The 16,309-nt window shown below is 42.6% G+C and overlaps 1 protein-coding gene across 1 annotated transcript; it reads left to right on the top strand.

Moving 5' to 3' along the window:
• The first annotated feature begins 8,650 nt into the window (after window positions 1-8,650).
• On the top strand, window positions 8,651-13,156 carry LOC112248326 (nuclear receptor subfamily 6 group A member 1-A-like). The gene is made up of 5 exons (XM_024417241.1): window positions 8,651-8,871; window positions 9,129-9,383; window positions 10,721-10,842; window positions 11,002-11,154; window positions 11,288-13,156. Exons 1-5 carry the CDS (start codon window positions 8,651-8,653, stop codon window positions 11,425-11,427), a joined length of 891 nt encoding a protein of 296 aa, XP_024273009.1. The 3' UTR covers window positions 11,428-13,156.
• Window positions 13,157-16,309: the final 3,153 nt, after the last annotated feature.

The raw sequence follows: 16,309 nt of genomic DNA, 5'->3' as shown, positions 1-16,309 counted from the left end.
TCTTCAAAGTAGCCACCCTTTGCCTTGATGATAGCATTGCACACTCTTGGCATTCTCTCAACCAGATTATTGAGGTAGTCACACTGTCGATAATTTTTTGGAATTCAAGGCACACTTAACCGGCATGGCTATCACAGCATTCTGCAGTGATACGCCATCCCATCTGGTTTGACCTTAGTGGGACTATCATTTGTTTTTCAACAGGACAATGACCCAACACACCTCCAGGCTGTGTAAGGGCTATTTGACCAAGAAGGAGAGTGATGGAGTGCTGCATCAGATGACCTGGCCTCCACAATCACCCGACCTCAACCCAATTGAGATGGTTTGGGATGAGTTGGACCGCAGAGTGAAGGAAAAGTGCTCAGCATAAGTGGGAACTCCTTCAAGACTGTTGGAAAAGCATTCCAGGTGAAGCTGTTTGAGAGAATGCTAAGAGTGTGCAGAGTTATCATCAAGGCTACTTTGTTAAACACGTTTTTGGTTACTACATGACTCCATATGTGTTATTTCATAGTGTTGATGCCTTCACTATTTTTGTACAATGTAGAAAATAGTAAAAAATTAAATAAAATAAAAAAACATGAATGAGTAGGTGTGTCCAAACTTTTGACTGGTACTGTATATGATGACTTAGTCCAGGGACAGAGTCTTGACCACCTTTCACAAAGGCTTCCCATAACTGGACGAGCCTGTATGAGGGGAAAGTTCACGGCTATCTGATGTGCAGGTTGACCAAAGGCCGTCAGTGAAAGACTTAGCTCAGAGCAGCTAGGGTTAATCTATGGGTTCAGGAGGAGGTAGCATTATTCAAGCCCACTATAGCTGAGGTCTCACCAGGCTCCTTCAGGACTGGGTTATGGGACCAACAACCAACCACCCAGCACTCATTACAGTGTGCTAGTCATGCAGGTCATAGTGTAATAGCTGAGAATGGCGTTAAAGACCAGAGTTGTGGTTGTTTCCCTCTGTATCTTTATGAAACGTCACAATGCAGTCTCCCATGTTGATCTCTAAACTTTCACATTTATAGGTTTACTGTTCAAATTTGTCCAGTAGTGGTCATCTGTTTTTCAGGAGGGAACCAGTTCATGTTCCTTTATTTTGGGAATTCTGTTTGAAGCACACTCCCTATTTAGTAATGGATGATGAGAAAGGGGATAACAAACTTTTATTTATATGTATTTATTTCACTATTATTTAACCAGGTAGGACAGTTGAGAACAAGTTCTCATTTATAACTGCGACCTGGCCAAGATAAAGCAAAGCAGTGCGACAAAAACAACAACACAGAGTTACACATGGAATAAACAAACATACAGTCAATAACACAATAGAAAAAAGGAAAATCTATATACAGTGTGTACAAATGTAGAAGAGTAGGGAGGTAAGGCAATAAATAGGCCATAGTGGCAAAATAATTCCAATTTAGCATTAACACTGGAGTGATAGATGTGCAGATGATGATGTGCAAGTAGAGATACTGGGGTGCAAAGGAGCGAAAATAAATAACAATATGGGGATGAGGTAGTTGGGTGGGCTCTTTACAGATGGGCTGTGTACAGGTACAGTGATCGGTAAGCTGCTCTGACAGCTGATGCTTAAAGTTAGTGAGGGAGATATAAGTCTCCAGCTTCAGTGATTTTTGCAATTTTTTCCAGTCATTGGCAGCAGAGAACTGGAAGGAGAGGCGGCCAAAGAGGAGTTAGCTTTTGGGATGACCAGTGAAATATACCTGCTGGAGGGTGTGCTACGGGTGGGTGTTGCTACGGTGACCAGTGAGCTGAGATAAGGCGGGGCTTTACCTAGCATAGACATATAGATGACCTTGAGCCAGTGGGTTTGGCGACGACTATGAAGCGAGGGCCAGCCAACGAGAGCATGCAGGTCGCAGTGCTGGGTAGTATATGGGGCTTTGGTGACAAAATGGATGGCACTGTGATAGACTACATCTAATTTGCTGTGTAGAGTGTTGGAGGCTATTTTGTAAATGACATCGCCGAAGTCAAGGATCGGCAGGATAGTCAATTTTACGAGGGTATGTTTAGCAGCATGAGTGAATGAGGCTTTGTTGCGAAATAGGAAGCCGATTCTAGATTTCATTTTGAATTGGAGATGCTTAATTTGAGTCTGGAAGGAGAGTTTACAATCTAACCATACACCTAGGTATTTGTAGTTGTCCACATATTCTAGGTCAGAACTGTCCAGAGTAGTAATGCTAGTCAGGCGGGCGGTTGCGGGCAGCGATCGGTTGAAAAGCATGCATTTAGTTTTACTAGCATCACTACTCTGTACGGTTCTGACCAAGAATATGTGGACAACTACAAATTCCTAGGGACTGAGTTATTGGCTCTGGCATCTAAACTTGAATCGATTCTCAGTTGCGGTAGGGTTCTAGAAAAATAAAATCTCTTAACTTTCATATTACATCAAAATAATTTCACAAATGCAAAATATACACTTACTGTACACTGTTTTAACAGTATTTTTCAGTGACAACACATTTGTGGTGTCAGTCTTCCGTTTACACACATACCTAATAAGCACAGGTAGTTTACTCTGTTTTCCGTAAACAAGCACTGAAACATGGAAATGTGGCCGTATGGGAACTCTAACCATATAAAGATGTGTAGTAATTTAACATTTTGTTTTTAGAAAATTATTTCTCACTGATTTGAAAGATATGGTCCTTTTGTTTCCAAAACCGTATCACAAGCGATGCGTGTTAACGTTTCGAGCAAGCATTGGGGCTCTTAACAAATCTCCCCCGGCCAGAAGATACTATCAATAGGCGCTGAAGGTAGTTAGCGTCTATGAATGGGCTAGTGCTACCCTATCCACTATCCACCAACACCCATCCACCAACACACAACACACCCCTCAACCCCCGCACCATCCCCCCTCATAAAAGCTCTGAACAGATGGGTTGATACCATGGTTACAGTGAATAGCCCAGCGGAGCAAAGGCTGCTTCCAGTTGGAATGTGTCCATGTGCTGATCTGTAGCATGGCTGGCTGAGCTCACAAGATAACACACAACAACTACACCCTCACTGGCATAGCTTCCTAACTATGATATCAGTTACCAAGACAGCCCATCCCAAGTTCTGTTGGTCAATTATCTATTACATGGGGGTTTATCGGCAGACTCATCAGCCTTGGTTTGTCAAATGACTGCCTCTCCTGGTTCACCAACTACTTCTCAGATAGAGTTAAGTGTGTCAAACCTGCCAGTCTCTATGGGGGTGCCACAGGGTTCAATTCTCGGGCCGATTCTATTCTCTGTATATGTCAATGATGTCGCTCTTGCTGCTGGTGATTCTCTGATCCACCTCTACGCAGACGACACTATTCTGTATATTTCTGGCCCTTCTTTGGACACTGTGTTCACAAACCTCCAGACAAGCTTCAATGCCATACAACACTCCTTGCGTAGTATACGGAGTAACATTAGGCTCCTTTAGTCCATTATTGGGCTAGGGTAGCACTAATACTGTGGACAGCAGAGAGTGGGGAATTTAGGTTCATTTATTCTCTGCCAGCATGGTGTGTTTTATCATCTAGCCTAGAGGTACATGGGGATTTTTCCAGTTAAGATTTTAAACTGCGTTTTTGGTGTCCTCGAAGTGTGCTGGTCTGGAGATTGTGCAGTTTCTATGGTGATTAGCAAAGTAACTAAGAATGTCAGGAGTTCCCAGAGGATTGTAAGTCATTCATTTCAAGCTAGAATCCTTAGTTGCGATATCCATTTTTGGACAGGTGTTGGGTGGATAGGTTAACACAAATGAATAACATGTACCCATTGATTCTTGAAGAATATAACTTCTAAATGTCTCATGAGCTTATTAGCTCAACTGTCGTTCCCCGCCAGAACCCAGAATATAAGCCGTAAACAACGTAAATGTAATCAAACACTGTATATAGTCTCAAAACTATAGTTTTGATATCATCAGCTCGGTCTATGAATTTGAGAGTGGTTATATTTCTCCATCCCGTAGCTATTTAGAGAAACAGGAGTGGGGATACCTCTGTTTTTATACAAAGCTGAGGGAGGGCCTGGGGAAATGTAACCACTCAAATTCATAGACAGGGCTATGGAGGCAAGGACTGGCCAGACATGATATCAAAGTTATATTTCTAAACATGTTTTGAGCCTATAACGTGTTTGTTTACATTTACATTGTTTACAAACATTGGAGTATTAAAACAAGCCAATATTCTGGGTTCTGATGGGGTACGGCAGTTAAACTAAGCTCATTAGGCATTTATAAGTTATATTACTCGAGAATCAATGGATATATATCATAAGTGTATAGGTCCACAAATAGATGTAGCAACTAAGGATTCTAGATTTGAAGTATATCTCTCTACGATCCAAACTCCAACACACACACCCACTGGAACATATGCAAACACAGACACGTACAAGCAAGAATGCATGCATGCACATACACACCTATTGTCACTATATAGAGATGAATGTGAAGCTAAAGCTATTTAGCATCAGTGGTATTGGTATTGGTATTTGGCGCTAAGGGCTACTGTAGTAAGCTACACTATATATACAGAAGTATGTGGACACCCCTTTAAATGAGTGGATTCGACTATTTCAGCCACATTCGTTGCTAACTGACGATTCGGTGCTTCCAACTTTGTGGCAATAGTTTGGCGAAGGCCCTTTCTTGTTTCAGCATAACAACTCCTCCGTGCACAAAGTGAGGTCCATACAGAAATGGTTTGTCGAGATCGGTGTGGAAGAACTTGGTTGGCCTGCACAGAGCCCTGACCTCATCCCCATTGAACACCTTTGGGATGAATTGGAACGCCGACTGAGAGCCAGGCCGAATCGCCCAACATCAGTGCCTGACCTCACTAATGTTCACGTGGCTGAATGGAAGCAAGTCCTTGCAGCAATGTTCCAACATCTAGTGGAAAGCCTTCCCAGAAGAGTGGAGACTGTTATATCAGCAAAGGGGGGACCAACTCCATATTAGTGCCCATGGTTTTGGAATGAGATGTTTGACAAGCAGGTGTCCACATACATTTGGTCATGTAGTGTAGGTATATTGTCTTTATTCTGTTTCACATCTGGGTCTCTCATGGCCACCACATGTTGTTAAGTTGCTAACACTGTGTAATTGAACCTATTATTTTTGAATGTGCTTCATTTGGGACATCCTGTTCCACTACTTCCTCGAAGGCAGCCCCTCCTTCTAGCCTCTACCCAAGCCCCCAAATATCCCCCAACATGTGTTCCAAATTACTGCCCTCACTTGGCCCGGTCTTTACAACATTTCCCATTTTGAAACGCTCAGCAAAAAAGCTGCTCCATGTATCCTTTGAGGAAACAAGTTGAAGGCTGAAATATGAAGTCTCTGTTAATGGTATGCACTGTATTTGTCTTCTAAGACAGCTGTGATATGAAACTACCAGTTGGAGAATCAATAAACAGTTGGTCTGATATATTTAATAAACTCAAATGAATTCCATTCTCACAAATTCCAGCATGTTCACTGATATGTAGACTTTATGTGGGCTTGCGTTTCACTGTAATCTATATTTATTGAAATCGGAATGAATCTCGTCAAGTTTCACTGAGTGGTGTTAAGACTATAGACACTCTGAAGAGTTTGCGTGATGCTGTCACTGTGTCCATCTCAGAGAAAGGAGAGCCTGTAAACTAATCACCAGACAGGCCAGCGTGTGTCACTTTAGCCTGGTCCTTTCTCTTCTCAGACATACTAAATAAAACATTCAAGATGTCTGCACTCTCTGTGCTCATTCTTCCTCACATTCAACTGGTTACACACTGGTTGGCGACCTTACGTTATAGTATGATGGTTAGAGCTGTATTACACATCTTACATTTACATTTTAGTCATTTAGCAGACGCCCAACCTCACTAATGTTCTTGTGACTGAATGGAAGCAAGTCCCCGCAGCAATGTTCCAACATCAAGTGGAAAGCCTTCCCAGAAGAGTGGAGGCTGTTATAGCAGCAAAAGGGGGACCACCTCCATATTAATGCCCATGATTTTGGAATGAGATGTTCGACGGTCATGTAGTGAATGTGTCAGATATCTGTTCTGTCTTCTGCTCTAACCAGTCATTCTGTCTCTTCTGTCAGATGATGCAGCTGACCCACGTGTTTGCCTCATCTGTGGAGACCGCGCCACAGGCCTGCACTATGGCATCATCTCCTGCGAGGGCTGCAAGGGCTTCTTCAAGCGCAGCATCTGCAACAAGCGCGTGTACCGCTGCAGCCGTGACAAGAACTGCGAAATGTCGCGCAAGCAACGCAACCGCTGCCAATACTGCCGCCTGCTCAAGTGTCTACAGATGGGAATGAACCGCAAAGGTAAGGGGAGACCAAAGAGGCAGATTGACAAGCGGATGAGAGCCACACATTAGAATTTACTGTACTAGAACCATAGATTGTTCTAGAACCACAGATTAAATTAGAAGAGCTCCAAGAACTTTCAGCTCTCAATCAGACCCCCAGCTCTGTAGTTATGTAGCTAGTGCCCTCTGCTGGATTGACTGGGTAAGTGAATGTTGTCATTTCACTGTACAATTTCTTGATTTTCTCCTGTGGCACAATCATAGCAGCCACCACCAGGTGGAGCCATAGTACAAACGTTGCCATCACAACCCCCTAGGAATTGGACTTTGTGTTATGAAACCCAAACATACTATTTTAATTGTACTTTGTGTTGTTTATGCCCTGCACCTCTTCCCCATATATCTTGTTGGGGTGCTTATGGCTGTTCTTTGTGTTTTCCAGCAATCAGGGAAGATGGGATGCCAGGAGGGAGAAACAAAAGTATTGGGCCTGTCCAGGTAAATATTCACTGTGCACTCTACTACAGCTAACTATTAGATTCCAACAGTGCCTTTGATATTTCAGAATTTGAATCCTTTCCATTTCAGTTGAATTATCTTAGAACCCATTGTTGACAGTGATTATTTTAATATTCATATTCAATTAATCAATCCACACAATAGTGATGACATACCTTTTCAATACCTTTTAAATTATTTTAATGTTCATATTCAATTAATCAATCCACACAATAGTGATGACATACCTTTTTAATACGCTACACCTAGGGTCCGGAGTTGGTTAGGTTAGCCTACTACCAGATCAGGAAAAACTCTGGGCCCTGGGAAAACATGTTCTCCCTACTACCCTGGGACCTGTGGTTCCACCTCTGAAATCACCACACAATGTTACAAATGAAAAAGACAAAAACAGATCCTATTTGTATGATCTACATTTGACATGTTTTTGGTGGTGGGGATGGGCTTCCATAGTTTTATGTGGCTCAGTGCAGACAGAAGCTACTGCAACAATTTCAGCATGTAGCAGGCTGTTACTGCAATTTCAGGTAAAAACTCAAGGAAACAAGTCTGAAACATTAGGAAAATGTCTATACATTTCAGCTGTTTCAAAAACATTCCTCTGCTATTACCATTTATGCTGTAGGAGTGTTGGCTCAATGAAACAATTCTGTTTACACTGCCCTGCTCTAAGGAGGGCAACTGTTGGGTGAGTGTTGTGAGCTACTTCAGAGGTAGCGGTTGAGACGTTGCAAGTATACAAGTTTACATTTGAGTAATAGGAACCGATGGTATTTTTAAATAATGTGTAGTAAGTGTGAAGAGGCTCTTAGTCTTGATATGCTAATGCTCTGTAAATGGCATTGTAGATTATGTTCTCTGTATAGTGTTTATGAAGTGGTAAGGACAGCCATGGACAGCCATATTGTTGGTACTTTATCCTTGTGTGTGTGTGTGTGTGTGTGTGTGTGTATGTTTCCTTGTGCCTCTGTGGAAAAAGTTTTCCTAGGATAATTATACCCTGGATAACAGTGTTATGTTAATCAATTCAGATGTCTCTTACTCTCACCCTCAATCTACCCCTCTCTGCTCTTGCTCTCTCCTTCTCTCTCTCTCTCTGTTCTCCCTCTCTCTCTGCTCTCTCTCACTCTCATTCTCTCTCTCTCAGATCACAGATGAAGAGATTGAGCGGATCATGTCGGGACAGGAGTTCAAGGAGGAAGCCAGTCTGCCGGAGCACACCTGGAGCAACAATGGTGACAGTAGTGACCACAGTTCTCCTAGCAACGGCGCCTCCGAGGGCAACCAGCCATCACCTGCTTCCACTCTATCATCCAAGTGAGTTAGCAACTCGTCTACATGAGGGAGCATCGTAAACATTGTCAGCAGTTAGTCCATGTATGAGATAATTAACTGCCCCTGACATTGTAACACCTCATTACCTAGTTTTTGCCAAGTTTGCTACCGAAAGAATGCCTGAATGCAATCTATTGAGATTTAGCAGCGATATCTGTAGATTGAATTCAGCCCATTATCTGCTGTTTTTGGAGACATGCATAGTGTCTATCTGCAAGCAGCAATGCCAAACATAGTGGTATTTACATCTCTCTGTGTAACTAGCAATTTATCTAAATCAACCATGTACTCTGATTATGTTAGATGTGCATAGAAACAGTTATTCATAAAATCTCAGCAACAGAGGCACACTTATGAGATACCAAAACATAATTGATGGCATTTAGTGTAAGTACAGTATTTATTTGAATGAATATCTGACCATTGTGTTTTCTCTGTACAGTCGTTCTTTAGAGATGGGTGGTGGCTACACGGCTGCTGTCAGGGACCAGTACATCAACGCCCCCATGAACACCCCCTACCAGCTGCTACCTCACCTCTTTAGCTACGCTGCCCAGTCAGGCCTGCTGGCCCCCCAGCCCCGCAGCCTCTACCCCCAGTCACACCCCCTGGTGATGCAGCTTGTGGCTGCAGAGGACCTGGCCCCACTGGCCACCCCCATGCTGATAGAGGACGGGTGAGTAGGCCTGCTTAACCTGACATTTCTGCTGAGCAATGGAAGTGTGGCATGTATTTCACATAACAATTTCAGCAGACATCTATTCGGAAATGTGTTTTAGAAATGTGTGTTCCATTTTACAATATTAATTTTCTGACCATGTGACCAGGTCAGCCAAAGCTCCTGGCCCAATACAATAATATGAACAGCATGCTGTTATGAATCCTGTTGATATTCACATCCGCGTCTCTCTGTCTCCCTGTTATGTGTGTCAGGTACAAGGTGACTCAGGTGGAGTTGTTTGCGCTGCTGTGTCGTCTGGCCGACGAGTTGCTGTTTCGTCAGATCTCGTGGATCAAGAAGCTGCCGTTCTTCTGTGAGCTGTCTATTGAGGACTACACCTGTTTACTCAGCTCTACCTGGCAGGAGCTGATCCTGCTGTCCTGCCTCACCATCTACAGTGCACAGATCTTTGGAGACCTGGCCGATGTCACCGCCAAGTACACTCCCTCTGATGAGGAGCTGCAGGGGCAAGTACTGCCAGGCAGTAGGATCACTGTCAGTGTTAAACAATGATACTGGGGGTGACCATACCCGCCGGCCATGCGTTCATAGGTTTATTTTGCTATCAATATATGGAAAGAGACCATTTATCTGAGAGCCCCTACTCTTATTTGGTGTTGGTGTTCATGCATCAGAGGTTACAATGCAATATTGTTCGCTCACCTAGGCTTATGGTATTGTAGTATTTTTGGAGGTGTGGTGGTTGAACAGGGCTCTAAAGAGAGGGGATCATGTCAAAAGTTGAGTTGTGTTTCCTTCTGCAACAACAACCTCCTATAATGACCATCATTCCACACTGTCAGTTCACTATCTTTAAAGGCTATGATGTCTCTACCATTACACATACTGGCATTGGACGTGTGCCAAATGAACTGGCCCGTGAAGCAGACAACTCCTCAGGACTGTGGCTAGCACAGTCTGGGCCATTATGAAATACAGGTCCGTCCTAGATTGGCCATAATACTGTGGGGGCTTAGTCGTGTGTAAATCAGACTAGAGTTATCTGACCTTATGGCACACTTGCTCCTAATTTTCTATTGAATTTACGACTGGGTTGTGTTGCAATAGCCCATTTTTCTGCAGTTTTCCCATTCAAGGAGAAGGTGTCTGACTAACTATGGAAGTTCTAAACGCTGTGTAGGCATATGTACTAAAGATATTAGTTAAAGAGACCCAGATCTAAGGGGAGCTGTAGTGTAGAGACAGGCATGGAGATTGATGAGATCAGTTATTCAGTTTGACATGTTTTAGTATCTGCTCCTTAAAGCCATGGCCACAATTTTCACTGGGGTTGGGGGGGACATGCCCCCCTGAAATGGCATTTTTGTCCCCCTCTGTTTTATCATTGGAATGTGATACAAAACGAGGCAACAGTTGGCTTTAGGACCATGCGGATGTCTCTGAGCGGTCAGGTAGGCTGTTTGGAGTGTTTATCTGACTGAAGAAAAAGAAAAAAACATTATGTCCCCCCGCATCTAAAACCAAAGTTGCGCCCCTGCTTGAAGCTAAAGGAAATGTTTAGTTAGTGAGATGAATGTCCTTAATCACTTGTTGGGGATCAGACATAATCCACTTCTCCCCATTTAATTTCCCCTCATCTTCTTATTATGAATCAACTTTCACATTATCATGATTCTACTCTCTTTTAACTTTTTCTTCCTTGAAGTCTTGCACTTCTGTAGCATGTGCGAGTGTGTATGAGAGCTGGAAGTCTAGTTGATTTTGTGTTCTTTGTGTACGTTTTGTTTTTGTGTGTGTCACATTTCACAATCTCACCATGTTTTTGTATGCGTCCCCCCCCAAGGTTCAGTGAGGATAGCATGGAGTTGATGGAGAGGCTGATCTATCTGTTCCGCAAGTTCCACCAGTTGAAGGTCAGCAACGAGGAGTACGCCTGCATGAAAGCCATCAACTTCTTGAACCAGGGTAACACACACACAGGCACAGCCAGCCAGACACAGCACTGTTCCAACAGGACTTCAACAACTGCTCTGCCGCTCAGATGCTTTATTAAGTAAAAAGAATGAAAACGTCACACACACTATACATATAGCTAAGGTCCTCAATGTGTTCCTGTCTGTGCAGATATCCGCGGTCTGACTAACGTCTCCCAGTTGGAGCAACTGAACAAGCGCTACTGGTACGTGTGTCAGGACTACACCGAGTACAAGTACCCTCACCAGCCCAAACGCTTCCCTGAGATCATGATGTGTCTGCCAGAGATCCGTTTCATGGCAGGTAAGTTGGTGCATGGGGATTGGCATGGAGGCCGTTGTATTTTATGACATGTTAATATAAAGGCCCATAGCAAGGTAGGCGATAGGATAATTGTTCTGTACTCACACACTGTAAAAAACATGTTTCTTTCCAGGGAAACTGGTGAACGTTCCCCTGGAACAGCTCCCCCTCTTGTTTAAAGCAGTTTTGCACTCCTGCAAATCCAGCTTCATCAGCAACAGGACAGGAAGTTCTCCCTGTATGCCTACTACTGCTACCTCCCCCGGGAACTGAGCCCCGCACCCTGGCCCCAGGACCGCCCTTTGACAAGAATCTTACCTGGGGGGTGGGGCCAGGGACTGGTCCCCCTTCCTGTGAATGTGACAAGCAATTTTTGTTCTCTATATATTTATTACACGACAGAGCTGAATGTATGCTGATTTACGCTGTGCACATGCTTCTGTACAAACTAAATGCACATAGATGCATTGGTCTTTGGAGTTTACAAATATGTATCCGATTGCTCAACGTGTCGGTGTTGCCATTGTTAGAACTAGATTTTTAAGATTGATTTGATTCGGAATGGGGACGGGTATATATGAGTTGACAAGTGTTTTGAGACTACCTCAGGAAGATGATGTTGCTATTTTCAGGTACCTTTTTCTTGCTGTTTTGAAATGAAGAGGTTGCCCGGTCTAAATCAAATCCCTGTAAATGCTGTAAACTCCTGAATCATAGATGATAAGTCGGCCTTTACCATGACATTGACCAAAGGCATTGCTGCATATTCATTTGAACCAAAGATAGAAAAGCATTCAACCCTGCAATCAACAAATGAATGTCTTGAATTTCCCACTAGTTCTGGTGTATTTTCTCACTTCTTGTAGTATTTTTGTACACTATTTCATACAATCCACAAACAGACATCCTGTAGGGATGGCCTGGTCAATGTAACATTCCTTGTCTTTCACTGAGGTGAAATTTTGTTGGATTGTGGGATCTTCATAGAAAACAAGCATACGGGTATTTCCTACAATCATAGACTGCAGAGCAAATTTAGTTGCATAGTTGCAGGGGTAGGGGAAATTTGTTATTAGCTTGAATGAGAATTTCTTTTGACCAAAGTGATATGCAAAGTTTTTTAAGCAGCACCCATAGATTAGTGATTAGTCGATAGCTCAGTGTAATGATTTCTTATCAATGAAGGACCAGGATAAGAAATGAATCAATCTGTTTAAGAGCCAGAGGGGAGACCCTCAGACAGACAGTGTAGCTCGTTCTTATCCTAACCCCTAGGCTGAGACACCACAAACAATGGCTCCACTCTCTTCTCTCCTAGTCCCTGTTGCACCCATCTATTCCTTCAGACATACAACCCATCTTGGCTTTCAGCCATCCACTGGTACTTCCTTGCCCAAACCTGAGCCTCTGCACATGCTCACTGGGTTGATGGTCCGATCTGCACAGTTAGGCTACAAGGAAATGCTGGCTTGTTCATTTGTACTACTACATTTGTAGACAGTGTTGGGTTTAGAATGCTCAGGTGACTATATTTTGACTGCAACAGAGGAGAGATGGAGGAGACATTAGAGGCATGTCTATTAATCTGGTCTGGGTTGACAGACTAGAGGTTACTTCTGGCTTGCACACATTGTTTAAAAAAGCTATATAAAGAAATAGGTTCTTTATTTATGAAGTATGAGATGATCATTTCAACCAGCCGTTAGCTGTTTCATAACAACCATTGTTTAAAATGTGGAGCAATGCAGTCCTTGCAACGACTCTTTTATGCATGCTGTGGTGAGGCAGGAGACATTCTTTGACTATTACCATGGCAAAGTGCCCACCCCGAATTCTCCTCTCTCTCAGGTCCTTGTGGACCGGTATTTAAACAGGGTAAAGTGAGTGTTATGTATTGCATTCATGAGTTACTCAGTGATCACTATGCTGATGTACTTGTAGGATTTTTAATTGTAGAATTCTGGACATTGTAGGTCCTTTTAGAAACTGTTTCATTTTTCATTTTTTTCTGTTTTATGAAAGTGGCTGTTGTTTAAGGGCATGTTTTAAGACTTTAACTGTTGCTCCCAGTTCAGTGTTTAGCTTATTTGTCTGAAGATGGTCAGAGACAGGACTTAACATCAGTAAGGTCAGAGAGGTCCCTTTTCCACTCTGAGCATAACCAAGCTAACCTCAATCAACAGGTGGGCTTACGATTGCTGCCTCCATCACTGGGTCTAGACTAGTCTGTCTATATCTTCTTAGCCTTAACACGGTACTACACTGTACCATCTAATGTCCTGAACCACGCTTTGAATACTTTCACCAATGCAGTGTTCTTTGTTTCAGTAGTTTCAATTAGCCACCTTTCCATGTTTTGTTGTGATACATTTTATGTATTTTGTTTTTTGGAGTGAAAAAGACCCCTATCATTTGTTTTATTTTTAATGATTTCTGATGGATGTTGGATGTGATTCTATCAACTTGATGCCACAGTTCCAAAGGAAATAATGTTTATGGTATTGATGTTACAATTCTAAAGTGTTTACGAATTGTTAACTTTTACTATTACCAAAAACACTGATTTGATTAATAGAATGATATATGTAGAGAGTGAATTAACCAATGGCAGGCCCCTGTGAAACCGGTAAATATACAGTGCATTCGGAAAGTATTCAGACATCTTGACTTTTTCAAAATGTTGTTACTTTACAACCTTATTCTAAAATGGATTAAATTGTTTTTTTACTCATCAATCTACACACAATACCCCATAATGACAAAGCGAATGTATTAAAAATAAAAAACAGATATCACATTTAAGTAATTATTCAGGCCCTTTACCCAGTCCTTTACTCTGTACTTTGTTGAAGCACCTTCGGCAGTGATTACAGCCTCGAGTCTGTATTTGAGATGTCAGATCGGGTTCAAGTCCCGACATTCAGAGACTTGTCCTGAAGCCACTCCTGCGTTGTCTTGGCTGTGTCCTTAGGTTTGTTGTCCTGTTGGAAGGTGAACCTTCGCCCCAGTCTGAGGTCCAGACCGCTCTTTAGCAGGTTTTCATCAAGGATCTCTCTGTACTTTGATCCGTTCATCTTTCCCTCGATCCCGACTAATCTCCCAGTCACTGCCGCTGAAAAACATCCCCACAGCGTGATGCTGCCACTACCATGCTTCACCGTAGGGATGGTGCCCGGTTTTCCCCAGCTTGGCATTCAGGCCAAAGTGTTCAATCTTGGTTTCATCAGACCAGAGAATCTTGTTTCTAATGGTCTTAGAGTCCTTTAGGTGCCTTTTGGCAAACTCCAAGTGGGCTGTCATGTGACATTTACTGAGGAGTTACTTCCGTCTGGCTACTCTACCATAAAGGCCTGATTGGTGGAGTGCTGCAGAGATGGATGTACTTCTGGAAGTTTCTCCCATTTCCATAGAGGAACTCTGGAGCTCTGTCAGAGTGACCATCGGGTTCTTGGGCACCTCCATGACCAAGACTTTTCTCCCCCAATTGCTCAGTTTGTGGACAGCTCTAGGAAGAGTCTTGGTGGTTCCAAACTTGTTCCATTTAATAATGATGGAGGCCACTGTTTTCTTGAGGACCTTCAATGCTGCAGAAATGTTTTGGTACCCTTCCCCAGATCTGTGCCTCAACACAATCCTTGGAGCCACACGTCTTGGAGCTCTACGGACAATTCCTTCGACCTCATTGCTTGGTTTTTGCTCTGACATGCACTGTCAACAGTGGGACCCTATATAGACAGGTGTTTACCTTTCCAAATCAATTGAATTTACCACAGGTGGACACCAATCAAGTTGTAGAAACATCTCAAGGATGATCAATGGAAACAGGATGCATCTGAGCTCAATTTCAGGTCTCATAGCAAAGGGTCTGAATTCTTATGTAATTTGTTTTTGCTTCGTTATTATGGGGTATTGTGTGTAGAATGATGAGTATTTTTTTTTTTTAAATCCTATTTAGAATAAGGCCGTAATATAACAAAATGTGAAAATAGTCAAGGTGTCTGAATACTTTCTGAATGCACTGTATATGCATATTTATGCATGATTTCTGAGAGTTTACCATCAGTAAACAAAGCCCGGGAACATTGAAGTGTTCCAGTCATGGTGGGGAGCAGCCAGCCACTGGTCTGGGGGGCTTAGTACACATGGCATGCCTAAACTCAGGGATCAGAACTTCTTAGGGGACATGTGTGTGAGACCCTAGCCCAGTGCTGCTGTCCCCATACAGTTTCACAATGGCCAACATACGTAAATATAGAGACTCTTAGTGGCAGATCATTCCTAGTAGTCGTTTAAAAAAAATCTAACGTCACATTGCTACCTACCTTACAGCCACCTCCACGACTGTTTGCCACTTTCATGTTTTCAAATACATGTATTACATTCTCATTAGTATTCTATTATTTTCTAGAATGTGTTTTCACCGATAATGGATATGTCATTTGCAATTGCTATACTGAAACTACCTCTTTTTTTGTGTCATCACGTATTTTACTTTCACACAGGTAATGCTTAAAAAAAAATATATTCATTGGTTTCAATAGCTGGTTCCCATCCAATTGGTACTGATTTTCTTGCAAATATTCTAAAATCCGCATAAAGAAAATATGCGCATTTCCCACCAGTGGTGTTTCCACCAAACGGATTTGCGGTAGTGCACAGAAAATGTACTTATTTGCTTCAATTTTCATTTACCAAATAAAAATCTACATTTCACTGTGTTTCTATCGCATTTTCAGCTCTACGGATAGTTTTGTCACAAAAACTGTTGTGCTAAATGGCACACGTGACTATTCTGGCCGTGGAACCTGTGCTCTAGCCAACAGCTCGCACATACAGTGCAGTTAGGCTGTGCGGATTATGAGATTATTATGGATTATTAAGAGCGAGAATATTTTTATTTGTCAAACGACAGTCAAGCATCGATCATCATGTCAGACCCTCAATATTTATTGGAAAGGAGCGTAAAGCTCATCACCTTTAACACTCCATCACACATGATTTAATCTGTAGCCTAATAAACTGCATGATTTCCCGAGTCGTAGCGGGAGGACCACACACCATATCATTGTGTGACTCCAGGTTAACTTTCGGTATGATGGTCATTATATCAATATTTGTGCATAAATGCGTTTCCACCACCATTTCTTACATAATG

Source organism: Oncorhynchus tshawytscha, linkage group LG04 (genome assembly GCF_018296145.1).
Source record: "Oncorhynchus tshawytscha isolate Ot180627B linkage group LG04, Otsh_v2.0, whole genome shotgun sequence".
Classification (NCBI taxonomy): Eukaryota; Metazoa; Chordata; class Actinopteri; order Salmoniformes; family Salmonidae; genus Oncorhynchus; species Oncorhynchus tshawytscha.
This window is presented reverse-complemented; position numbering and strand designations above follow the sequence as displayed.